The 25,023-nt window shown below is 53.1% G+C and overlaps 3 protein-coding genes across 4 annotated transcripts; all 3 read right to left on the reverse strand.

The window, feature by feature from the left end:
* Positions 1 to 1,080: 1,080 nt before the first annotated feature.
* On the reverse strand, positions 1,081 to 9,884 carry NPFFR2 (neuropeptide FF receptor 2). Its single transcript, XM_059843586.1, has 5 exons — positions 5,557 to 9,884; positions 4,768 to 4,854; positions 2,947 to 3,293; positions 2,587 to 2,686; positions 1,081 to 2,211 (listed from the first exon to the last, which is right to left on the reverse strand). The coding sequence occupies exons 3-5, from the start codon at positions 3,266 to 3,268 to the stop codon at positions 1,434 to 1,436; spliced, it is 1,200 nt and encodes a 399-aa protein (XP_059699569.1). The 5' UTR covers positions 3,269 to 3,293; positions 4,768 to 4,854; positions 5,557 to 9,884; the 3' UTR covers positions 1,081 to 1,433.
* A 149-nt stretch (positions 9,885 to 10,033) lies between these two features.
* Positions 10,034 to 16,556, reverse strand: GSR (glutathione-disulfide reductase). 2 transcript variants are annotated; one of them, XM_059843585.1, is made up of 13 exons: positions 16,418 to 16,556; positions 15,641 to 15,667; positions 15,342 to 15,430; positions 14,829 to 14,898; positions 14,533 to 14,680; positions 14,362 to 14,416; positions 14,187 to 14,286; positions 13,682 to 13,768; positions 13,321 to 13,482; positions 13,044 to 13,155; positions 12,838 to 12,969; positions 12,530 to 12,663; positions 10,034 to 10,804 (listed from the first exon to the last, which is right to left on the reverse strand). In XM_059843585.1, exons 1-13 carry the CDS (start codon positions 16,544 to 16,546, stop codon positions 10,691 to 10,693), a joined length of 1,359 nt encoding a protein of 452 aa, XP_059699568.1. In that variant the 5' UTR covers positions 16,547 to 16,556; the 3' UTR covers positions 10,034 to 10,690. The 2 variants fall into 2 exon arrangements, with proteins under 2 accessions (XP_059699568.1, XP_059699567.1); XM_059843584.1 differs by lacking the exon at positions 10,034 to 10,804 and adding an exon at positions 12,084 to 12,380.
* Positions 16,557 to 16,635: 79 nt separating this feature from the next.
* On the reverse strand, positions 16,636 to 24,919 carry PPP2CB (protein phosphatase 2 catalytic subunit beta). The gene is made up of 7 exons (XM_059843588.1): positions 24,707 to 24,919; positions 20,241 to 20,450; positions 19,859 to 20,032; positions 19,559 to 19,648; positions 18,780 to 18,941; positions 17,859 to 17,977; positions 16,636 to 17,389 (listed from the first exon to the last, which is right to left on the reverse strand). Exons 1-7 carry the CDS (start codon positions 24,806 to 24,808, stop codon positions 17,317 to 17,319), a joined length of 930 nt encoding a protein of 309 aa, XP_059699571.1. The 5' UTR covers positions 24,809 to 24,919; the 3' UTR covers positions 16,636 to 17,316.
* Between the last annotated feature and the right edge of the window lie 104 nt (positions 24,920 to 25,023).

Raw genomic sequence — 25,023 nt, forward strand, 5'->3', positions numbered from 1 at the left:
GATTTGGAAAATTTTCCCCTCATAACCTACACAGCGAGAGGCTCAGGGATGCCAAGGCAAACTCAGAGATCAGAGATTCTCATCCTTGCCATGGCTTTACTTGGGGTCACCGAGTACCTGCCCCGCAGCACATCCCACACTGAAACATCACTCCAATTTCCATACATCACAAATAGATACATTAAAGTGTATTTTTACCTCAGCGAAGCAGGCAGGAGCAGCGCCAAACCCGAAAATTCGACAGCCCGCTTTAGGCGCCGGCTGTTAAATACCTCAGGCCGGCTCGGGATTGGCTGGCGCCGTGAGGCGATCGCAGCGCTGATTGGACAGCGGGAGGCGAGCCTCGCTCCCGCCACGCCCTCTCCCGTTCCCGCCTCCCGCGGCCGAACGCCCGGGTCGTATGAGGGGGACAGAGCCCGTGTCCCAAATGCCAGCAAAACCCCCTTTTTCTTCTCTTTTGTGGCCGAGACAAGCCCTGATTCGGTGTTTCCTCAACTGGATATGGAGTGAAAGGTGTGTGCTTGTGGGAGAAATGTTCCTCCTAAAATGAGGGAGAACTGTTCCTCCATAAAGTCTGAGTTGTTCCCTAGGGCCAATGGACATTCTGAGGAGAAAATGACTTAACAAGCAGTGGACAAACAGGGAAAAAAATTTGGAGTAAATTTAAGGTAGGCTGTAGTGCAGAACACGAACATTTTGAGGTAATCAGTAGTGCACACGGAGGTAAAGGTTTGAGGATAAAATTTAGATCATGTATAGTGAAGAGAATGATGATTTTGAGCCAGTGAGCAATAGGGAATGTCATAATGTGGAAGTCACTCCTATTTATCTGAGGAAGGACTGCCCTGGGGAATGGCTTTACCTGGGATTTGGCTCCTGTAGGGCCTCAGAGAATAAGCCTTAGTGCTCTGTGATCCTGTGCTGGTCCTTGCACAAATCCCATTCCTCGCCATTGCTCCACTGTCACTCTTGTCCCTGCTGCATGTTTTCTGTTGTGCTCATATTTAAATTTCAGTCTGTTTGTGTGACTCCTACCCCCCGGCACATCAAATCAAGTCCCCCAAAAAACACACTGCCGAACCCAATTTTTTTATCCTTTATTTCCCAAATTTCCATTACCACTTGTTTCTCTAGCTGCGATACTAATGGATGTGACAGAAAGAACAGCAACCAAGGGGAATAAATGGAACGTGATGGAAAACACCAAATTTTGTCATTTGAGCAGGACTCAGCTGGCTTTCACCATGTCTGGCAAGAAGCAGGACCGCAAGAAAATCCAGGGGCTGATGGGTGCCAGACTGGGTCTGCAGTATTTCAGTCCATGAGAGTTACAGGATAAGGGATTCCTCACAGGAATGAAACGCGACCACAAACATGGTTCAAGCAGCCCTGTTCCAGGGAGAACAGAGAGATTCCCAGAATCACAGCGCCCTTCACTCCTCATTGCCTTTGAGCTCTTCCATGAGCAAATCCTGCTGCTTATTCACCCAGTTTCCTCCCTGATGTGTCCGGGCCGGCGGGCAGGGGCCGGCGGGCAGGGCGGCATTGCCCGGGGCTGGCGGGGAAGCGGCGGGCCTGGCGCAGAGCTGGAGCCGGAGCGCGGCCTGGAAGCCGCGGCGGAAGCTCTCGTTGCAGAAGCCGTAGATGATGGGGTTGACGCTGCTGTTGGAGAAAGCCAGCCAGTGAGCCAGGGGGTAGATGTAGATGTTGATCAGCTGCAGCTGCACGTCGGACAGGCTGGCGTAGTCCGACAGCAGCATCAGGGTCCACAGGGGAAGCCAGGACAGGGCGAAGAGCAAGGTGACAAGGACCAGCATCTGGATGGCTTTGCGCTTCCTCTTCCAGGCGCCGCGCCGCTGCTCCCGGCCGCGCTTCCCCGCTCCTGGCACGGCGCCGTGGCACAGGGAAACGCCGATCCTGGCGTACATGAGCACGATGAGCGACAGCGGAGCCAGGTAGATGTTGGCAAAGAGCACCGTGGTGTAGACCTTCCTCATGGCCGGCTCGGGCCACTCCTCCCGGCACCAGAAGACGGGGCGGGTGGCGTTGCCCGCTCCCAGGAGCAGGCGGAAGCGCTTCTCCTGCCGCACCCGCAGCAGCGCCGCCGAGGGACACATGATGGCCACGGCCAGCACCCAGATGGCCGCGATGGTGGCCACGGCGGCGGCGACGGTCAGCTTCGGCTTGAAGGGGTGCACGATGCACCGGAACCTGCGGCAAGGGCACCGGAGAAGCCGTTTGAGGAATGCTTCGTATCCCAGGCCAGGACGCACACACATTTTAAACTGCCTGGTTTTCATCCTCCCTATCAGTTGCAGCCTGTGCAGGTATGAACACCTCTGCTATCCAGCTTCACGGCTGAGGAACAAACCAATTCCTGGCAGGCTGGGATAGCCCGGTTCCACCACCTTTAAGAGACACCGGTGGAGGAGCAGATTGCTCTTGAGACCTGCCCAGATTTTATTTTGCTTAGGAGCAAAATGCATCTGATTTGTTGTGGTGTTGGGAGGGTTAATGACTGGGCTCAGGGTGGTCAGGGGGCCAGAGGAGATGACACTGATGGTTACAGACTCTGCAGCATCTTACCTGTCCACGGCAATAGCAACCAGAGTGAAGACAGAGGCAGAAACAGAGATGCCTTGGACCATCCCGCTCATCTTGCACACCAGGCTCCCAAAGGGCCACCCTGGAAGCAAACAGGCATTTTGGAATTGCTGCCATCTCACTGCAGGACTCTGCCTAAAATAATTTGCTGCCATCCTCCATTTCCTGAGTAGAACTATAGACTCGTGGAGTGGTTTGGATGGAAGGGAAGATCATGGAGTTTTAGCCATGGCCAGGAGCACCGTGCCGTGGGCAGGGACACCTTCCACTGACTCAGAACGCCCACAGAGCCCCCTGGACACATTCCCCTGGCTCTCCCCACCCCACAGTTACCCAGCCCACCTGCAATGATGTTGTCCAGGAGGGTGGTGGGCATGCAGAAGAGCCCCACCAGCAAGTCACTGACGGCCAGGTTCAGGATGAACAGGTTGGTGACCGTGCGCATGTGCCTGCTCCACAGGATGATGAAACAAACCCCCCCGTTGCCCACCATGCAGAGGAGGAAGATGAGCAGGTAGGAGGTGATGAAGACAGCAGCCACCCAAGGCTGGTGGAGGTAGAAGTCCACGTAGGAGACATTTCCTTCCAGGTAAAGGTACTTGTACGTCCCGTTGTAATTCAGCAAATCCAAGTGAGGCCAATCCAACGAAGAGTTGGAGTCCATTCTCCTCCTTGTGTTCCAACGTGCCCTGAAAGGTATTTGTAAAGAGGTCAGTTTAGTCTGCTTGCAATTGATCTGAAAGAATGTGCTATTATTATTATTATTATTATTATTATTGTTATTATTATTATTGCCTTTTTATCTGTTTTGGGTGCACTCTGTGCCGAAATAAGCACAAGGCTCACTTGCACCCTGGCAGCAGAGAGGTGGCTGAGCAGCAATCACTTAGAAGTCACTAACTCCAGCCCTGAAAAACAGGGATTAAAGCTTTCTGAACAGGCACAAGCCTTCTGCCTGCAAGTATCCAAATCCAGCCCCATTTCATGGACATGAGATGGTTTTGTGTGCAGCTGGATGATTTAATTCCCTGCTCACAAGCCACATAACTCCAAGGCTGCAATCAAGAAGGACCACGCTGTGTCTGAAGCATGCTGAGCTACAAGAGAGCTGGGTTCATTTCCAAGCAGCTAACTTGACTTGGAGGCAGCATTCCAAACTCTTTTCCACAGATATTTTGTCTCCCAGATGAGGGTGCCTAAAGAAGCAGGGGGCAAAATTAATTGGTGGCAGCAGGCATGAAATTAAAGTATGAGCGCAGGTGCTTTCAAGATGCTTCAAATTCCTTGATAGAAATGGGATTTAAATGTAGGCACAAGTTATCTGAATCCTGATGAGCTCGTATGAAAGCTCAGCAAAGCCTCTGCAAGGGCAGTAAAATATTTATTCTGCTGTGCCTCAGGTTTGGAACAAGCAGAGCAGTGAAAAACCCATCATGTTCTGGTCTCTTGTGCCTGTTCAGAAACCAGCAGCAGTGCAGTGTTTTAATGGGTCTGTATTTTTACAGACTTATTAAATGCCTGCACAGCCAGGCAGGGAGACAAAAATCTGGAGTCCCTCACCAAAACCCGGCTGCTTGTAGGTTTGAATGAGTGAAGGAACAGTTGTACATTCTGTGGGGCTGTCCTTGCAAAAAAAGGCTTATTTATCTTGATTAGTTTTTACTCAACATGCTTTCAAAATCATTGGAGGTACTCTTATTGAGGTGTCTGATGTGCCAAATGCTTTCCCCAGCCAGAGCTCAGAGTCAGCCGTGTCAGAAGTGCTTCAGTGCCCGTTTTCCTGATCCCTCAAGGAAGCAGCACCAGTGCTCTTGCACCCCAACCTGGACTCAGGGTGGGGAACTCTGACAGAAAGCCAACACAGATATTTGACAACACAAGTTCACACTGCTCCTTTAATCCCAGACCTGGGCTTTACAAATCCCAAGAGATGCTCTCTCACTCCATTAAAAACCAGCATTCCTGTTGCTCCCTTTGCTGCTCTTCCCCACATAACAATTCTTATTACCCACTAATTTTCTGCCATAATCTTTTGCTTCCCAGAGGAGTTGCTTTAGGGAGATGCTTTGGCCAGGGGAAGGTGGCTTTTGGCTCCCACCACATTCCCAGTCCCCATGCCCAGCTGTCCCTGTGCTGTCCCCAGAGGTGCCTTTCCTTCCTTACCTGCTGGAGTTTGGCTTTTCCAGGGGTCTCTGATGATCTGAGGCAGAAGTTCTTGGTCATGCCATGACAAGGCTGTCCCTTATCACACTAAAAGCAGGAGGAATAATGGTTATTTTGGTCACATATTTTGTGTTTTCTCTCTGTTTCTGACACCGTGTTGTGAGGCAGCAGCTTCTAATCTCTCCACTAATGATCTCTGGAATAGTTTTTGTCCATAGCTGGTAAACAAGAAGTTGTAAACAGCCTTGAGGCAAAACTGGAGCTGAGTCTCATCCCAGTTGCACTAATGAAATTTTGGCTGTGGCAGGCATAGGGAAGTGGCTGTGCAAACGCTGCAGATGACAGGAAATGGAAAAGCTCCACAGATTTCTATTATCCTGAAGCTGAGGGGGAGGAGGATTGGCTGGAAGGAGAAATTAAGCCAGTGCCTTGTGTTTTCACAGGGGCCTTGCCTGCTAAAACCAGCAGTGATAAATAATTGAGAGAGGCACAGAGGACAGAAACATAAATCATCTAAAAAAAGGGGAAAAATTATGCAATACCTAATTGTTGTAAGATGATAAATAACAGTAATTTGCTTCCATGTGGTAACTCGATAAGAGCAAGGCCTCCCTCCTTCATTTAATACACCAGAGAAAATCTGCAAAGGAATAAAGTGGGAGGGAGGCTCCCAACCCACACTGGGCTCCCAAACACAGGAGGCTCCTTCCCTGCTGGAATCCCAGACACAGCCTCCATAGACAAATACACACTGTAACATCTCACAGCCTGACCAGGACAATCCTGTACCTCTGGGTGGAGAAATTCCATTTTCCATGGTTAGAGCAGCAGTTCCAAGCCATTATGAAGTGATGCCATCATTTTTATGTTGAGCATGTGGAAGAAATCCCCCGGAGCAGCCACCACTGCCTCACCCCTGTGCACAACCCGCTGGGTTTGTCATCTTGATGTCTTCATTTGTCTTGTGTAAAATATCCTCACAGAATCCTCTAAGGCTGGAACAAAAACAAGCCAACTTCAGAGATGGGAGGAACAGCAAGAGCATGTAGCTGTACATCAAGAACATTCCATGTGGGAAGGGCTGAAAAATTCGTTCTTCCCTTGTCCTGAGCTCAGTAATGGCACAACAACAGAGACTTCCCAGGGTTCCCAGTTCCCAAGGTTTCCCACCTTGGAAAATGATCCCTGCTGAAAAGTGAGAAAGTCCCAGGGGCAAAGCATAGCCCCTGGAGGATGGCAAAAAAAACAGGACATTGATCTGTGAGTGTCTGAGAAATTAGGGAGAAATTTATGGATCATCCTCTGCCTCAGAGAACCAGGAAGGGAACCACTGACTAAAAAACTGAAATGCTGTTCCACAGGGACCCTGTGCACAGCTCATGGGAATTTGGGCTCATCTTGGCTTCTCTTTCAGAGCAAGGGGGAGCTGCAGCCACCCCAAACCCCCCATTCCCAGTTCCACAGGGAATGGTGCAGGAGGTGTTTGGTCTGGGCCATGCAGGGCTGGAGCTGGGGACTTGGGGGATATTTGTGAATTAAGGTAATAGAACTTACTCTTCAAGTATTTAACTTCTTCATCCATCAATATTCCCATGATATTTTATATGACATACCTCAGGGGGGTTCATCTCCAAATAAGCCCGAATATCCCAGTAGGTTTTCAGCTGGGAGAAAGGAGCTGTGGAAGAAAACACACCCTAAAAATAGCCAGTTGCAATCAAATCATTCTTTCTTACTGACATTTACTTTCATAAAGAAAAGCAAGTGCACCTTGAGAAGCAAATTTCTCATTTTGAAATGGGCAATCCCAGGCAGGTGTGCCAATCTCGGAGCTGCACTCACATCTTCTCTCACTGAGCTTAAACTGCTTACCTTCCCCTCAGAGTCATTTATCTGCATAGTCTGAGCTGGGGCCAAAGGAAATAGTTTTTAGGTATTTCTTTTTAAAATAGGTATTTCTTTTTAAAAGATCTCAAACTTGAAATGATGGAGAACAAGGCTATCAGCAGGATGACTGTAATAAACACCAGACTTAGTTGCAGATTACTCATCCACTTGAGCTGGGAATAGAAAACATTTCACTCCAAAGCCAAATTGTAACTGTAAATCAGGAGATGCAAATGGCAGGTGAGGCATTCACAGCAAGCTGGTAATGGCTCTGAATTTATTTTTATATATATATATTTATATATAATTTCCACCCTGCTTCATTAGAGCCGAGGCTGCTTACCTATTCTTTGTCATTATAATCCTTTTTTTTTTCCTTTACTTCGTGCTCAGTCAACCTTTAAGCTTCTAAATAAATTTTTTTATTTGATGTGTCACAGGCTGTTTTAAATCTTAACTAAAATCTCAGCCAACTGCTCCCTGAAATCAGGTTAAAGTAAGATTTCCACACCCAGGCACACTTATGCCACCACTATATTGAGAAGCCTGGCAAGGAACAAGATTTTAGCTGCCTTACCTTGGAAGCAAGTCCCTGTTTTAAAAGCTTTCAGGAGGAAATTACTCAAGTTCTCCTGGGATCCAGCCTCCAAGTAGCAGTTTCCCATCCATCACTGGAAACTGGGCAGGGACCCCACAAAAAAAAAAGCCACAGCTTTTTCCCTGGAGAGAGGCTCCAGCAGTTCAGCAGTGAGTGCTGGGGTTTGGTCTATAGGAAGAGCTAAATCAGTGATCCCTGCCAGGCTCTTGGCAGCACTAAATTCCCCACCGATGGGACATGAGCCTCCTAAATTGCACCTTTCAGCTCAGCCTCTGCTCATGAGTCACTCCCTGACAGCCCTGTCATTTGGGGCACTGAAACTGAGGAGAGTAATTGGGGAGCAAGTGGTAAAAAAGAAGCCCTGAAAAGTGGGACAATCATGAGATAGTCTCAGTGGGGGATGGAATTGGCAAACAACACAAGTGTTTGAGGGGCCAGCAGCCAGCGTGGGCTCATTCAGCAGGTACAGGAGACGGCTCTGCCAGCAGGTAGTTTATGTCCCCCCCAAAATGGGGGGCACAGAGGATCCTGTAATCACTGCCAAGTGAAAGACCAGGAAAAGCCAAACCAATCCCAACGCACATCACAGGGGTTCTTTGCACCAGTAAGAGCCACAGAATGGTTTGATTTCCATCTCTTGTGGCACAGAAGTGCCATGGCCCTCTGTGAGACAGGCATGGGAGCAGACAGCCCATGACCTGGTCACACAGGGCATCAGGACTTACAGCCTGTCCCAATAAACAGCACTTTACCCCACCCAAGCTCCTGGGATGCAGAATATTGGATTATGCCTCACTAGGAACTGGGCAGAGCAGCCTGCCTGGCCCAAGGGCAGGACAGGTGAGCTCCCTGTGCAGCACCATGGAGCTGGATCCTGAACTCTCCTCCTCAGCCCAGTGCTGGATTTGCCCAGAGGCAATGCCTTTAGTCTTAAATAACTGCATAGGGGAAGAACTGGCTGTGAGGGTGACAGCAGAGGTTTAAATGCAGTGTCACCTCTGCAGAAAGATGATGGTTGTGGAAGGGCTGAACTCTCCCTGTACCTTCCTACCTTCTGACTCCTTTTACATCACCATCCACATCCACACAGGGACTTTAGGTACTCGTTGGTTTTTTTGGTTTTTTTTTCCTATGACCTCCTCTGAGGATCCTTTGAAACCTTTTAGTGCTCTTGAATTTCCATTTGCTGCTGCCTCAGTGACTCGATTTTAATTAACACCAAATTCTAAGCCTTACCTGGATAGCACGGGTAGGTACCTCTGATTGATGTCAGGAATTTGACACGCTGAGAGGTTACCTGGGAAACCTCCTGGTTTGACTCCAGTTGAAGCCAATTCTGCTCAGTAAATGACAGCTGCAATCCACAGCAATCCAAACAGCAAGGACTGAAAGTAAGTTTTCCTTGCTAGGATTCTCTTTTGGCAAAAAAAACCCAGCAGCACAGATCCATCCTTTAGGGATGAGGTCCCATCTTAGCTGCCAGCCTCAGGAAATGCTCGGAGTTACACTTTTTTACACCCCTTTCCCCAGCAAAACACCCCAAACAGATCTCACTGCATTTTAGACTTTGCAGCCCCTGGCATGGTTCAGATTTACAGGCTAACATGAGCTACTTCAAGCTCCAGACACTTTGCTGCTACTGGAGGTACCTCCTACTGATAGAAGAGCGAAATAAAATGATGTGAACTTGTCTTAACCACTGAGAAAAAACAAAACAAAACAAACAGCCCCAGGCTCTTCTTTTCCCAATCCTGGAGCTCTGCAGGGTGTCCAGCTTTCAGCCCAGGAGCACGGGGACTGGAACCCCAAAGGCAGAAGCTCTGGGGCACCTGCTGCCACCCCCGTCCCCTCCAGTGCCCAGACTGCTCCTGCCCACCCCGGGCAGCCCAAGGAGGGCTGTTTCCAGCCGGCAGGTCCCTGGCATCACCGGGATCCCCGGGCAGGCAGTGCTCTGCCCCCCAGTCCATCAGGGCACCTCCAGCGGTGGAAGCAGCATTCCAGCTCTCTCTCAGACACACACAGACCTGTTGCTAGCCGAGCTCCCGCGGTTTTCCCCCAGCTCCCAGCCGCGGCAGGGAGGCAGGAGCAGCCCAGCCCCGGGCGAAGGCACCCCCAGCAGAATTCCCCACGTACCCTGCTTACAGCTCCGCCGCAGCCGCTGGCTCCGCGCAGGCAGCAGCGAGGCTGCAGCCCCTGCTCCCGCAGCCCCTGCGGCTCCTGCCTCAGGCAGAGAGGAGGGACGGGAGGAAGGAGGGAGCCGAGAGCCCTGCCCAAAGCCAGGCGCCAAGCCACGGGGCTTTGGGGGCTGCCCGGCTGGAAGAGTTTCTGGGCTATGTTCCATTGCAGAGCCTCCCTGTTCTGCTGGAGGCATCCCTTTGCCTTGGGAAGCTCATTCCAAGGGTCAGGAAGTCACATTACCCCTGCAGGTGCCACCCCTGACACCCCCCATCCTTTAGAGCCCAGATTAACCCGGAGCTCCGAGTGCTCCCAGCACAGTGGCATCTCCTGGACTCTGCTCCTACCTGCTGAGCTCCAGCATTCAGGTCCAGGCTCTCCAGAGATTCCAGCTTTTATGCCAGGAACCGGGGGGAAAAAAATCAGTCTGTGTGGCCCAGATCAAACCGGGTGGCCCCTTTAGCTGAACTGGCAGGTTCTGCCTTACCTGCCTCTGCATCAGGTTTTTCTGGAAAGAAAAACAGCATCCCAAGGACAGATTCTAGGAGAACAGACTTCCAATTCATGATTTCATGGATGCAGGAATCATTCTTCAATAAGAATAAATTCTCCATTTTTTACACTCCCCTTTTAATTCCTGCCATAGTTTAAAAATTAATCCTCTAACAAATCGTTTAAATTCGAGAGAACAATTGTCCCAATATTAACTGAAACCAACAAATTCTTTTCCAGCGTAACTCAGCGTGGAATGTATGGAATCATCACGTGCTGTAAATGGAGGCTGAGAAGCTCCAGCCACACACAGACACTGCAGCAAGGGCAGGTCTGCCCTGTGTGACACAGCAGATGGAATTCCAGAATCCAGGATGTTGGACCAGGGGCCCGGAGCTGGATGCTCTGAAAAAGCCACAGACAGAGAAACCTCTGGCCAAGAGAGGATCCTGCATCCAGGTCAGAGGATTTTGTCTAAAATTCCTACCCCAGTTCTCCCTGCACAAACACACACACTGCTGCAGTTCTCTGTCTCCCCATCACTTCCCCATATTCACATCTTCTCTGTCTGGAAGCCCAAAGGCGGCGAGTTCACTTTGGAATCCAAAGAGCTTCCGATGGAGAAGTGTTACTCATGGAAGCAACAAAATATCCACAACGCAGGGAGCTGAGACTTGCAGGCAATTGAGACTTGCAGGGAACTGAGACTTGCAGGGAACCGCTGCTTTCTGCTTCCCCCATAGCCCGTGGAACATCAGCTTGGAATCCTCATCACGGAGTTCTTGCAGAACATTGTCCTTTTAGTTTTACAAACGGCTCGGTGAGCGGCAGGGCCCATCCGTGTCCCAGGACGCTTCCATCTATTTGGAAGGACGGCGGCACCATCTGCTGGGAGCAGAAGGAAGGACAGGATGCCAAATAAACTCGAGGAGAGCTCATGGAACTGTCACGGAACCCCAGAACGGTTTGGTTTAGGACCTCAGGGGTCATCCAGTCCCACCCGGAGCCTGTTCAGGGCAGGCTGCTGTCCATCGGCCCCTGATTGCAGATGGATATGGAAGTGATGGAGGTGCTCAGCGAATGCTGGTTGTTTTTCCCTGTGTTGGCTAATCTGGTCATTAAAAAGACCAATTGACCTCTTCCAACAGGGAAGCACGTAAGCAAGAGGTGCCAAAAAAATTGGAGTTCCTGTGAAATGAAATCTGCAAGTATCTGATTTAAAATCCCTCTGGATGGTCACCAGTTTGACTTCCATGGACCGCTCTCACTGCCCAGGTGTATCCAGTTCTGCTGTCAATGCTTTTGTCCGTGGTGTAATTCCTATTTTTTCCTTGCAAAGAGCACCTGGATGATAGAGGAGCATGGAGGGGAAAGGAAGGGGAGCGACTCCCGGGGCACAAATGTCCCCAGTCCCGCCCTGCACACCTGAGCCTGCCCCCGGCTCCTGCCGTCTCTCACTAGTCTGGGGTGAGAGGCCAAAGGCAGGATTTGGGCTCTGTGACCAAAACCTCAAAGTGCCTGGAAGAGCCTCCACTCGCACTCCCCAGACAGGGCTGGAGTCTGGTTCACTGCCCCGAGACTGCCCGGGTGGGGAGTAGAGGCTCCAAGTGCCAACAACGTGGGACTTACCTCCATTCCTGAACCAAAGAGATGCCTGATTTATTTATTACAGGACTCTAAAACTGGCCAAATGAGGCTGGTGCCCCCCAGACACAGGCCTCAGTCCCTATTTCCAGGACATGAAGGTGCCTGGCCTAGGCTCAACATGGTGTGCCCTGTTCTGATCCCCAAAACCCCACTCGACTCAGATCTCTGTTCCCAGCTGGGTCTGGAGCTTCCAGCTGCTGGAAATGGGGCTGGAAACAGGGAATTTGGTTCCTGAACCCCCAGCCTGGACTCCTCCTGTGGTGTCAGGACAAGCTGGAGAGCCAGTGGTGTTGGGATATGAGACAAAGAGGAGGATGGAGCCCATCCAGGATACCCCAGCACCCAGGAACACCCCACTCTCTGCTGCTCCCTGCCCGGCCCCAGTGCCAGGGATTGCAGGAGAGGAACCTGACCACTGCCAGCCTTCTCCCAGACCACATCCATGGGCCGTGCCAGCACCCTGCACGGCGGGGCACGGCAGGAAGCAGGCACCAAAGAGTAAAGGGCAGAGACTGGCCAGCATCAGCGTGTTTACTTCGCGCTGCACAGCAAGCCACACCCACCCCACAGACACACCCTCCAGGCATCCGCCCAGCAGTAAGGCACTTTTGCAAACACGTGAAACATTTTTGCCACCATCCCCGGGGTGTCGGTGCCCGCAGGCTCAGCGCAGCGTCACCAGCTCCTCGGCAGAAGTGGGGTGAATGGCAACGGTGTTGTCCAGGTCGGCCTTGGTGGCCCCCATTTTGATGGCCACGGCAAAGCCCTGCAGCATTTCGTCACAGCCCAGCCCTTGCATGTGCAATCCCACCACCTTTGGAGAAGAAGTGAGAGGCCAGGTGGGACCCAGAACCTAGGGAGAGCTCTTGGGCTTGAGGCTGGGGGAGCTGGATCCCAGCCCAAGAGCTGACCACAAGGGGACAAGAGGACAGCCAGCCATGGTCCCCAACAGCCCCCACTCACCTTCTCCTCCTTGCCAGCACACACCAGCTTCATGACACACTTCACCTTCCTCTGGGTGACAGCGTGGTACAAGGGAGTGAAGGCTGTGTTGTAGATCTTCACCTTGTCCTTCCCATGTATGGCCACGGCCTCCTCTGCAGCAGAAGCCACAGAACAGGGGTCAGAGGGATGCACAGGGGACATTCAAAAAGAGGAGTCAAAGCCCTTCGGTCAAGGCTCACTTGCTGGAGACCACAGCATCTCAAGCATGCAAGCAGCAGCTCTGACACGAGCAGTGTCCCCAGCCCCTTCACCCACCGTGTCCCCACCTTCGGTGAGCCCCACGGTGCCGATGGGCGGGTGGCTGAAGACGACCGTGGGGATGTTCTCGTAGTCCAGCCGGGAGTCCTGCCTGCCCTCGAAGAGCCTGTGGGCCAGCTTCCTGCCAGCTGCGATGGCCACTGCGGCAGGGACAGGGACCCTGAGCCACGTGGCACCACGGGGCCGAGCAGGGGAGGGGGCACGGCTGCAGTACCTGGGGTGAGGAGGGCTCTCCCACAGACATCCCCGATGGCGTAGATCCCTCTCCTGGTGGTGTTCTGGTACTCATCCACCACCACGTGGCCCTTGGGGTCCACCTGCACGCCCTGCCATGGCAAACAGCACACACATATGCTCCAGCACGGGTGGGACGGCTCGTGGGGCTCCTGTGATAGGCTCTGGAGACCCAAGGGAACCCCAACTACCCGTGGGACACCCAGAGACCCGCAGGCACCCCCCTGCAGCACGGAGGGGACGTGCTGCCATCTCACCACTCGCTCCAGGCCCAGCCCGTCGGAGCTGGGCTCCCGCCCCACGGCCCACAGCAGGCAGTCCACGTCCCGGATCACCGCCTCCATCGGCTTGTGGCCGGGTGCCACCGAGGCCACCGTCACATCCAGCAGCCCACACGGAGACTTGGTGACCTTCTTGACCTAAGGGGAACAGGAGCAGCAGGAGAAGGTAAGGCAGATGGCTTTTGCCTTGCAACAAGAGATGGCAGCCATGCTGCAGAAGCAGGGATGTTGCCAAAACCACGGCTCAGCAAGCAGCACCCAAAAGGGCAGCTTTCCCCCAGCCCTGCCTCTGCAGGAGGGATGGGACAAGCCACAGGGCTGCTCTGTGCTCTCCCACCTGTGTGTGCTTCCAGACATCCACCCCGGTGTTCTCCAGCTCCTGGGTGCAGTTGGAGCTGATCAGGGAGTCAAAGGTTCGCAGCACCTGAGCAAGGACCCCCCAACCCTGTCAGACGAGGGTCTGCAGGCAAAGTCATTGCCTGGCAGCCCCTCCACCGGCATTTCCCTGCTCCTGGAACCCAAGAGATTTAGGGTGCTTCTGGTTAACAAACTCCTCTCTTTGTTTCTCCATTATTTTCTTCTCCTTTCTTCCTCTTTTCAGGTTGTGACTTGAAATAAAGCTGAAGGGGACGGGTGTGCTGACACGCATGGCTGCAGAAACGCCGGGCACGTGGGTGAGTGCTGCTAAAACACGTCCCCTGCACCCTCTCCATGGCTCCCATGCCACCATCCCTGCATCACTACTCCCGTGCCAAGACCCTCCTTGACCAGGAACTGACAGCCAGAAATCACTCTGACCACCAGGGCTGGGTGTGGCAGCTGGGGACAGGGGTTGGCACTACCTTGTCGTGGCGGATGAGCAGCGATGATTTGGAGCCCAGCGTGGAGAGGATCCCCACCATCTCCACCGCGATGTAGCCGGCCCCGACGACGACGCTGCGCCTGCGGAGAAGTGACAATGCCGTGTGCAGCCACCTGGAGATGGCGCCTGGCTGCGGGGGATGGATCCCTCTTTACCTGGGCAGCTCCTCCAGGTCAAAGAAGCCATCACTGGTCATCCCCAGACTGGCACCTGCAAAGCAGAGATGCTTTCGCACCCTTCAGCTGTCCCCCTTCCCCTCCCAAAGCCTGCTTTGCTTGGGCAGACCTCTCCCCGCCTGGGGGCCCGGGGGATGTCATGAGGCTCACCAGGAATTTCGCGGTCGGAAGGGACAGCCGGGCGCCCTCCCGTGGCTATAAGGATGTGAGGAGCCGTGTACTTTTTCCCATTCACTTCGATGGTTGGCTCGGGATCCGCGGTGAACTTTCCATAGCCCCGGATGACATCAATGTGAGCCTTAGGAGTTACAGTTACAGGGTTAACAGCGGCACGAGGGAACAGCTAATGGAGCCAGGGCTTCCACAGTGGGAAGGGGCTGGAAAAGTGGCCAAAAATCCATCGCTTCTGCCACTGGGATTGCAGGATAACCACATCCCACGCTCACCTTCCTCACATTGTTCTCATAGATGTCATTGAGGCGCCGCACGTACGCGTCTCGTTTCTCCTTGATGGTCCTGGAACAGAGCAGGGAATGCCATCACTGCCAGCAGGTGAAGCGCAGAGCTCAGGAAGAACCTTGCACTCAGTGCCACGGTCCAGGTCACAGGGTGGTGGTCAGTCAAGGGTTAGACTCCATGATCTCAAAGGTCTTTCCCAACCGTGATTCTGCGGACTCAACCCCTCAGGCACGTGGCAGCCACGCCACAAAACAAAGCAGCTCCCTGTGACCCTTTCCCCACCAAAGCAAGATTTCTGTGCCTGCCTTCCCTGCGTTTGTCTTTCCCAGAGTCTCCTACCACAGCCAGGTTGGCTCCCTGTTCTCCCAAACCCTGTAACCAGCTCTGCACAGCCCACAGGAGCCTGGAAGCAGCCAGGGACCCCTAGGAAGTGGACAGTGGGCTGCTCCCGTGGGACACACACTGGAAGATGCTGGTTCCCAACTGGTTCCAGTTCCTACCTCCAGTTGAACTTGACACCCGCAGTTTCAAAGCCATAGTCAGCGTGGTCGTGGATAAACTCCGCGTGCACCGCTGTGTTCCACATCACCTGCCCACGCAAATTCCAGGTTGGCTCAGGAGTGCTGCTGCCATTCTGGGAAAACCCCTGCCAGGCTGCCTGATCCCTCACCTCTGCCCCGAGCACCCACAGCATCCCTCCAAGGCCCTGCTACCTCCCCACACCCTGTGCCAGCACCTCCCTAAAATTTGGCAGGCGCCCACACCAGACCCAGCCCACGCAGTGGCAGAACAGCCTCACCTTCTTTGGCACACATCCAACATTGACCTGGAGGGAATAAGAACAAGTCTCAAAGCCCAGTTTTCCCAAGGCAGTGCCAAGGATGTGCATCCCACATCCCAGCTCTCTGCTCAGGAAAACAAAGGCAGGATTAGGGGTTACTGGAAAAAGAGGGGTGTAACCACCCCGGGAGGCTCAAGATCTTGCGGTTTGCCCGTTTTCCTTCACTTCCTTGAAAGAGAATATGGAAGGTGGGGCCTTCAAACACACGGGGTATTTTTCCATTCATCCTGTAACTATTATTTACTAGGAGAAAGGTGTTTGCCATCCTTTTCCTGCACTTCTGGGAATATGGTAATTTTCCCAGCAGAATGCATTTAGGGCATGAAATTAGAGCCTCTACCTCACTTGCTTGAGGAACCAGTTTGTTTTTTGGCTCTTTACCAGCCCACCACGCTCTTGAGTTCAGCTTTACTTGTAGTTGTGCTACATAGATCCAGGATCCATCGGCATCCTGCCACCTGCTTGAAAACGGCTTGGAAACGGCCGGGAAGAAGCTGGTGGAGATGGGGGGCTAGGATCCGTCCTGCTTCAGCCTGACGAGGCAGGTCCTTGCACACCGCTCGGACACCGGGAGGGCGATTCCTCCCCTCCCCCTTCCCGCACCGCGCCCCTCCCGGGGGTTCCGCCACCATCCCAGAGTCACCGGGGTCAGCGAGGGGGCACCGGCCCCGCGTCGCTCGTCCCCTTCCCCGTCCCTCCCCCCCCCCGGTGCGGGCGCACCCCCAAGAGACTCACGCAGGTGCCGCCGAGGCGCTGCGGCTCCACCAGCGCGACCCGGGCGCCGAGCTCGGCCGCCCGACGGGCCCCCGCCAGCCCTCCGGAGCCGCCGCCCAGCACCAGCAGCTCGTAGGCGGCCGCCGCCATCGCTCCAGGCTCGGTCTGGCCCCGCCGCCCCGCCCCGGGACCGCCCCCGGTGCCGCCCCGGTCCCGCCCGGCTTACACGACACCACGTGTTGGGGCTGACAACGGCGAGTTTATTGGTTCAGGTACAGCGAGGAGGATTGCAAGCACTTCCAGGACAAATATACAGAGGGGAAGAGGGGGGGAATAACAAAAGAAAACAAAATAAACAAAATACCCCAAAACAATTTAAAAAAAAAAGGGGGGGGCAGGATCAGCACAGAATGGGAATAGAGCTAAAAAGGGAACGCTTTTATCTGGGTTATGACAACGTACTCCCAAGCAGGAATCACTTCCTTTCTCCAGTTAAGTTGAGCGGTCTTTCCAATAAAATAAAGAGTGGTGGGGGATGAAGTTAGTGTGCACTTCCCTGGAAAACAAACTCTAATTCATGCCAGTTAAACACTAGAACTAAAAATGTACAAAGAAGCGTCAGAGGAGATGAGTGTTGTTAGAGTGTTACCTTTTCCTCTCTGAACAGTCCAGAAGGAAAACAACGACTACAAATACAGCAGGCAAAATGACTTTCGGGCTGATGGGCATGGGACAGAGAGAGTGTCGTAAGGAATTCAGTCTCAAGTTGTGCTAAATGCTCTTCGTCCTCTGTATGGCACATTTTGGTCCATGATGGGGATTTGAGTTGAGACGAACCCTGATTTCTTACAGAAACGTGTAAATATTGTTGCTCTTTTAAAATGCCAGGTGTACTTCCTTCTACAAAGGTTGGGAGAGGTTTATAGGAAGTAGTCTGGGGTACGACGGGTAACATGAGGCTCTCCACGACGAGGTGCTGGGTCAAACTGGAGGCTGCAGGAAACAAAAAGGCATCACTTACCCTCCTCCACAAGTCGTTTTCCACTGCCACTAAACACCAGGCTCCTTCTCCTGCTGCTAGTGCACAGAAAACATTCCAAGCCCCAAAACAAGAACCCATGGGAGTTAAAATTCATCAGTGACCCAGATGGCTGTCACCACTTTCTCAGGGGAGCAGCTGAAAGCACAATTCAGACCCTCCTCCCCTCCCCATCTTAGCAAAGATGAAAACAAATAGCCAAGCTTAGGCAATAAAGAGATGGAAGTGCAAAAGCTCCAACTCTCCAGACAGCCAGGAAGAAGAACTTCTAGGAGCTTAACTCACTGCTTACTTTAAGGCAGAGCACCCATTAATTCCAGAGTGGTCTGAGCTGGCTTTTCACGGAAGAACCCCTTTGGGAATGACCAGCCATTCCTCACAGAGTGGCTAGCAAGAGAGCCCAGCCCAAGGCAGGATACTCACAAGGAATATTTTAAAGTGTCATCTAGTTCCATGATAGCAGCCTGGTTCCCACAGCGGTAGCAGTAATTGGGGGCACTGAAGATGGTCACCACATTCCGGTCGTGGCACCAGTTATAACCCTGCCAGGGAGAGAGAGGGAAAAACAAAAGGCCTCTGTTAAACCTCAGCCCCTCCACAGTTCCTCTTCAGGCCTGAAACTCTCTGAGGCACTTGTGAAACTGCAGATTTCCTCAAGTATTTCCAAGTGACTTAGTTTCATTTCAAAATAGGTGCTTTGCCACAAGAAGCAGCAGCAGGTGCCTGGCAAAACCAGCTTCGAGCAGCCTACAGGAGATATCCACTCCACACTTGTAAATTATGGATTGCACCACTAAAAAGCCTTGGGATTTTTAGGGATGCCTTCAGCTTTCCTGCACCACAAGTGACAATTTGCCTGCTGAATGCCAGTGACTGAACATGGTTCTGCTTTAGGGATCTACCTGCACTAGATTTTGAAAAGGCATCTGCTCCATTGACCCACCTGGCGTTTTTCCAGCAAGACATCCAAGAATAGCCTGTCGACAGCCAAAAATGGCATAATCCCTGTCACATCTGACTGCTGAGCACTATGAGACAGGCAGCAGCAGTCAGAGCAAGAACAAGCCAGCATGGAAAAAATTATGCCACAAATGGGGCGTGACACAGCCCCCTTGGCAATTTACTTGGAGGGGGGCAATTTGCTTGGAAAGGCCAGAACATCCCCTTATTTAGGCTGCAGGACAAAGCCCATCACTTCACGTTGTTGTTTTCACATGACCGAAGCCTCTCTTTAGTACTGACCTGTGTAAAAGGTGTCAACAAACCTGTGAGTGGAAGGTGTGCCAGAGGAGACCCCCTGGGCCCCTGTGTTGCTAGCCCTGGCTAGCAGAGTGCTTGCCCTACCTCCATGACCAGCTGGTGAGCGCGGGAGACCAGTGTGAGACCATTGGCGTGGTTGAAGGTTTCCGAAATGTCCTGCCCAAAGGTGTAGCCAGCACCACGTGGAGAAATGCCCCAGCCACCGCGGTCATCCGGGTCCGACCACAACAGATCACACATGGGACCCTGGGGAGATCAGGAGCAATGTGTTAGATCTCTGGCAAGGTGCTTAAACACATTGTATTTACAGCAGTGAGACTGCCAGCACGTCCTGCTCGGGGCAAGGCACGTGAGGAGTTTACTGAACACACATCTAGGAGCCCCAGCCATTCCCAGCACAACTTCCAGCTGTCCCCAGAGCTCCAAGTGGGGATTTGTAGCCCAGATTTCAGGCCCCAGGAAACTGTAACAAGGTGCTACACCACAGGAAGGAGGCTGGGCTGCCTGGGGAGGAAGGATGGTGATACAATGTGGCTTCACGTGGTGGTTGTCAGTTCACAACCACATCTGTGAGGAGGCTGAAGATAGTAAACACCCTCCCCTGCCAAATCCTGTTCTTTGAGTCAGACTGAAAGCCCAAAAATCCCATGATTCTGGGGAAAACAGCTGTGAAACCCCCACAGCTCTCCTTATGTAGGCTGCTCTAATCAAAGCACACAGAGTGTGCTTTGCCCACATGTTCATCTGCTCTAGCTCCTGGAAAGGCCATAATCCACGTGTAATGAGGTGTCTAAATGGACGGCAAGGTGAGAAAACATTTGCATTTTCCACCAGCAGATATTTAAGTTTCTGAATTCTGTTACCTCGTGTGGAACTTCCTGCAGGCGATCCAGAGCCCTGATATGATCCAGTGTATCTATGGATGGAGAGAGGCCACCGTGGAGGCAGAATATCTGTTCCAGAAAGAAAAGAGCAATCCATTAAGTGCGAGCAATGACCTCCAAACCAGCTGGGTCTAACTCTGTTAACACTCAATCACAACCCCAGCCATCTCGCCCTGGGATCACAAGTTACAGGATTGTCTGGGACTGTTCCTCTGCATGTCGGACAAGACAGCCTGCAGAAATCTACGCAGGGGAGGCTTTTCCTCACCCCAGACTCACCTGGCCGTCTACCAGAGCTGTGAGAGGCAGGTAATCAAACAGGTCTGTGAAGTACTTCCAGACGTTGGCGTTGCCGTACTTGCGCAGGCACTCGTCGTAGAAGCCGTAGACCTGGGTGATTTGCCTGCTCTCGTGGTTGCCCCTCAGGATGGTGATGCGCTCCGGGTACCGCACCTGGGGGGGGACAGAACCTTCCTTAGCAGGGGCATGGAAACAAGGAGTGATGGAATATCACCCACAGCAGCCAAGCACTCTGCTCCCAGCACGTGGCCGCCGACACAGATTCATTTATGCCCGTCATGCCCGAGCCAAGGGCAGCGCCACCGGGAGGAGAAAATGGCTCCCAGCTCCCAGGTTTTATCCCCAGTCTCCCGAGCCGTACCTTCAACGCCACGAGCAGAGTCACTGTCTCCACTGAGTAATAGCCTCTGTCCACGTAGTCTCCCATGAACAGGTAGTTTGTGTCTGGAGACTTCCCACCAATCCTGAAGAGCTCCATGAGGTCGTGGAACTGCCCGTGGACATCTCCGCAGACGGTGACGGGGCAGCGTACCTCTTGCACGTTGGATTCCTTGGTAAGGATTTCTTTAGCCTGGCAAGGAAAGCACGTTTAGGACACAAAGGGAGGAGGCTCCTCCAGAGGCAGGTGATGTTATTCTGCTGCATTCCCACTGGAAACCCAGTCTGATCCCCGCTGCCCAAGCAGACTACTGCAAAAACACTTTGGTGGGTGAGTACAGACAAGGGGTGTTTGCCAAGTCCCAGTGCACGGGGATGAGCAGGTTTACTACAGCAAGGCCAGATTTCCTTGCCCAGGGCACATTTTGTCCACCAGAATTCCAACCCTCTTCCAAGCACAACAGTTCAGCAACTTCTAGGGGCAAGTCACACACAACTGGAAAGCAAAGACAGGCAATTGGAACATAGGGAGCCACAACCAGCTTCCCTGGCTGTACCCAGCTGGCAACAAAACCGCCACAGATGGAGGGATGGCATCCCTGGATTTAGTCATCTCTTCTTCCACACCCAGCAGCTCCTCAGCTAATTACAACCACGCAATGTAGCCTATCTGCACCACCTCATTATCCTTATCAAATACCAGGTTTGTTGTGCTGCCTGCAGCTCACTGACTGATGCTGATCAGCGCTCCTGGCACATCCGAGGCACAGGGAACACCCACAGGATGGCTCCATCTGATCCAAACAAAAGGGCTGGAAGATCACCAACACTGAGCAGTCACAGGCAGGTGATGATCTGGGTATTCCCTGCCATATCCCTTAGCTCAGGATGAGCTAAGGCTCACGCTGTGCTGCCAAAAGGGAGCTGCTTCCCAAGGATACCCTCTGAGGATGCCTGCATTCCCATTCCAATGTTTGCTGCCTTGCCTCTTTAAGGAAAAACATGTATTTGGAAGGAATAACTACACCCCAAGCAGTTTGGACAGTTTGGACTGCATCCAGCATGCTCTCTGCACAGAACCTCACCTGAGGGATCCTGGTCTGCCCCTGGACTTGCTGAGATGGGCTCTGCCTGGGAACGGCTGAACATGCTGTATGTGAGTGCAGTAGTAGCACTCAAAATCTGCTCACACGTCTTTAAAAGCATTTATAGCGCCTTCAGAGAGCTTCCACCCTCTGGGAGAGACAAATATAAACCCACAAAACAGCTGCTCCCTGTGCTCTGGCTGCTGCACAAAGCAACAGGCAGGGGTTTGTTCCAAGCTGGAGCTCAGCAGGGCTCCTGTTCCACAGGAACAGGGCAAACAGGCTCACTTCAAACCTACCCTCGGAAGGGGGGCCGGCCCACCAACTGAAATGTCGCTGCCAGGAGAACCCAGAAGTTTCCTGAGATGAGGAAGGAGGAGCTGGCAGGTGACAGGAGTGGCTCCTTGTGCTGCCAAGCAGCTGTTCCCCTGCACCCATTTTAGCTCACCCTGTGGGCAGGACACTCATGGGGGCACGTGGACACATCCAGGCTGTCACTTGAACTCTGCAGAGCCGGTTTACATCAGGCTCGGGAGCCCCAGTTTGCTCTCACGTGATCATTTTCTAATGCAGAACAAGACTCTCAAAATGCTCAGCATCAATAAAAACACCCCAGAAAAGCAGTGACTAACAGTGCATCTGCCTGCAGTGTGAACACTGAAATCAAATGACTTAAAATAAAAAGCACTATTACAAAGCAAAAATAAAAACCTCTGATGCAAGCAGGCTGCCTGGCATCATCAGCACTTACTTAACCAGGAGGCTAATAAATAACTATGACTTGGAAGTCAAAATTTAGCTACCTTTGTTGCAAAAAACAGTGACTAATGGTATCAGCTTCCTGTGCATCTGTCCCAGTTGTGCTGGATGAAAACCATATCCAGGTCAGGATAAAAAGCAGCAGCTTTTAGGAGTTTTTATTAAATAAACCTCCCTTGTATTAAATAAACCCAACCAATGGTTGCCTGTCTGAGCTCAAAGAGCCTCTGAAGAGCAGCCCATTGGCTGGCTGTGAGCTTGCCCATCACCTCAGCTCCTTGGGTGCTTCTGAAGAGCCTTGGAGAGAGGAAAAACGCCATTGCTTCTGGAATATTCATTCCCTCAGCTTGGTCTGACCCACAGAGGCTCATTCTCTGAGAATCTGAAGCCAGGCATGGAGTTTGAGATCAAAATTCACCTGAACCTCTATCCCACCAAGGTCCACTGTTCCAGCTGCTGTAGCACCAAGTGGGCTGAGGATACTGACCCTCAGGGAGCTTGGCTGGAAGGAGAACCAGCCAAGTGGGATGGAAGCCAGAGGGATGGCAGGGATGGAGCTGTCTCACCCTTCAGGAATGAGGCTGCAGCAGACATCCAGAGCCTCTGCCAGGTGCCCAGGTGCTCCCAGAGGCTCCTGAACCAGCACCCCCAGGATGAGCACCGCCAAAATATTGCCAGCCGCGACACAACATAACACAACACCAGGAATTCCCTGCAACGGGACTGTGTCCCCTCTTACATCTCCAAAGAACCAGGAGAGGAAAGAGAAGCTGCAAGGAGAGAGATGGCCATGGATGGCTGCTTGTTTAACTCAGGAGACAGCTTTTTCCCTGCCTTCATCCACAGTCCATTTCATCATCTTGGTGAAAAACCAGGATTAAGCAGGATGGCTCTCAACTCCCTCCCTTAATGCTCCAGCAGTAACCACAATTAATCCTTCTATCAGCCTCTGAATTTCTGCAGGATTATGAGCTAATTTCCATTTTAAACACTACCAGAATGGGAACAATGTTATCATGTTGAGGAGCAGCACCTCCCTCACCTGCATGAGCCACAGGGGGCAGACCAGCTGCCTAGTGAGGCAGGTGTGGACACAAGGTCCTTCCACGGCTGCAGATTTCAACAGCTTTTAAGAGGGCACAATCACTAGGCACAGCTCCACTGTCTCCAGTCCTTCCCTCATCACTGCCCACTGTGCCAGTACTTAAAACCAACCATGACCCACACAAATAACTCTGGGATTTTTCTTGGATTTTTTTTCCCCACTTCATTTTGGTTTTTGTTTTAGTACTCAGTTCTACCACAAACTGACACCTGAGGCAAAAGGCACTACTGTGCTGGGCCTCTCTGAAATCAGCCCCAAACACAAGAGTGCTAGGAAGTGTTCTGGAGAAGAGGATTTCTCCAAATACAATTTCAAGGAAACCAACTAAACCAGCTTTGTGGCAGGGCTGCACACCCAAAGGTTTTTGTAAGCTTCTCTCCTGGGTGACACAACCACTCCCCAAAACTTAAACAAGCCAAGTCAGTGCAGGGCACAGCGTTTCCTTCATGCCCCAGTCGTTTCCATCAGTTTCCAGCAGCCTGGAAGAACGAGGTGCTGTGACAGATGACACACCTCCCTGTCACCTGCCTCCTGGAGGACAAACACCCTCCCCACCTCCAGCTGAGCTCTCCCATCCAGCTTCTCCCTATTTCCTGTGTGTCCAGCCACAATCTGCTTCCCAAAACACAGCAGCCACAACTCCAGCTTCCCAAACAGCCACAGCTCCCTCACAAATGAGGGAGTTCTGGAGAAAGAGTCACAAGACAAAGGGACAGCCCCAGCATAGGACTGAAAAAATGCAAAGGAGGAGAAGAAAACAGAAGCTGTCTGGGGGTTAGGGAGTGCTAGGAGCACTGCTGGAAGAATATGGCAAGGAAAATCTTCCCTCGGTCACAGACTGCAGTGTTGAGGGACTGCTTAGACAACACCCAGCACAGGTCTGAGGACCTTTCTCCTGATGGGAGAAAACGGCTTTTCCCAGTCCCCACTAAACAAACCCGGTTTGCCAAGGCCTGTCCAGAATAGCAGACAGCGTCCTTAATCCGACCATTCCTCTTTCTATTTTGGTCCCCTCAGCGGGCTGGGAGCCTGGTTGGGTCTCACCTCTGCTTGCCGAGATCCCACCTCGGAAATCAGCGGCTTTCCTCACCGACTCGGGGTTCATTTTTCGGCGCGGGGCTCCTCCATGTTGTGCGGCACACCAGGACGTTGGTGCCCCCCGCGCTGGATACTCCAGAGGCAGCAACCTGACCACCCCGTGTCCAATCTCACAGAAACCGCCCCACTTATCCAGGGCCCTATATCCCACCGGCACCATCCCGCTCTCCCCAAACCCACCGGCACCAGCCGCTCTCCCAGCGCCGATATCCCGCCAGGCGCATCCCCGCCTCCCAAAGCCCGATATCCCGCGGGCACCACCCCGCTCTCCCCAGGCCCGGCGTTCCACAGGCAGCAGGCCGCCTCCCAGAGCCGATATCCCCGGGCCGCAAGCCCGTCTGCCAACACCGGACACACCGCGGGCACCGTCCCGCCCTGCCAACGTCCGGGCCCCGCACTCACCTTCTCGCACAGGCTGCGGACCTGGCTCTCGCTCAGCTGCCGGCACTCGTTCAGTTGCTCGATCCACTGGTCCAGCTCCTTGGCGAAGCCCTTCTCCTCCATGGCGAGGGGGGCCGGGCGGGCCCCCCGAGGCCCGGGCCCGCCTGTGGGTGCCGGCGGCGGCCGGGGACGCGCGGCCCGCTCGGGTCTGCTCCGCTCCGCGTAATGGCGGCGCCCCCCGCCTGCCGCGGCTGCTGCGCACTTCCGGCCACGCCCACGGCCGCGCGCGGCGCGCGCCGACGCTTCCGGCGCGCCGAGTCGGCCTCAGAGCCACGCCC

The sequence above is a fragment of the Haemorhous mexicanus genome, chromosome 4, assembly GCF_027477595.1.
Source record: "Haemorhous mexicanus isolate bHaeMex1 chromosome 4, bHaeMex1.pri, whole genome shotgun sequence".
Classification (NCBI taxonomy): Eukaryota; Metazoa; Chordata; class Aves; order Passeriformes; family Fringillidae; genus Haemorhous; species Haemorhous mexicanus.

What these genes read in the sequence shown, in the direction of transcription:
- NPFFR2 (XM_059843586.1), bottom strand. Translation starts at nt 3,268, where the DNA reads ATGGACTCCAACTCTTCGTTGGATTGGCCTCACTTGGATTTGCTGAAT. An exon ending in CCTGGACAACATCATTGCAG is followed by an intron (nt 2,687 to 2,946) that starts GTGGGCTGGGTA and finishes GTTTGCTTCCAG; the next exon opens with GGTGGCCCTTTGGGAGCCTG. An exon ending in GTTGCTATTGCCGTGGACAG is followed by an intron (nt 2,212 to 2,586) that starts GTAAGATGCTGC and finishes CCCTTGCCGCAG; the next exon opens with GTTCCGGTGCATCGTGCACC.
- PPP2CB (XM_059843588.1), bottom strand. Translation starts at nt 24,808, where the DNA reads ATGGAGGAGAAGGGCTTCGCCAAGGAGCTGGACCAGTGGATCGAGCAA. An exon ending in CAGCTCTGGTAGACGGCCAG is followed by an intron (nt 19,649 to 19,858) that starts GTGAGTCTGGGG and finishes TTTCTGGAACAG; the next exon opens with ATATTCTGCCTCCACGGTGG. An exon ending in GACACTTTAAAATATTCCTT is followed by an intron (nt 17,390 to 17,858) that starts GTGAGTATCCTG and finishes TGTTTCCTGCAG; the next exon opens with CCTCCAGTTTGACCCAGCAC.
- GSR (XM_059843584.1), bottom strand. Translation starts at nt 16,546, where the DNA reads ATGGCGGCGGCCGCCTACGAGCTGCTGGTGCTGGGCGGCGGCTCCGGA. An exon ending in AGCGCCTCGGCGGCACCTGC is followed by an intron (nt 15,668 to 16,417) that starts GTGAGTCTCTTG and finishes TATTCCCTCCAG; the next exon opens with GTCAATGTTGGATGTGTGCC. An exon ending in TGCTCATCCGCCACGACAAG is followed by an intron (nt 13,769 to 14,186) that starts GTAGTGCCAACC and finishes GTCCTTGCTCAG; the next exon opens with GTGCTGCGAACCTTTGACTC.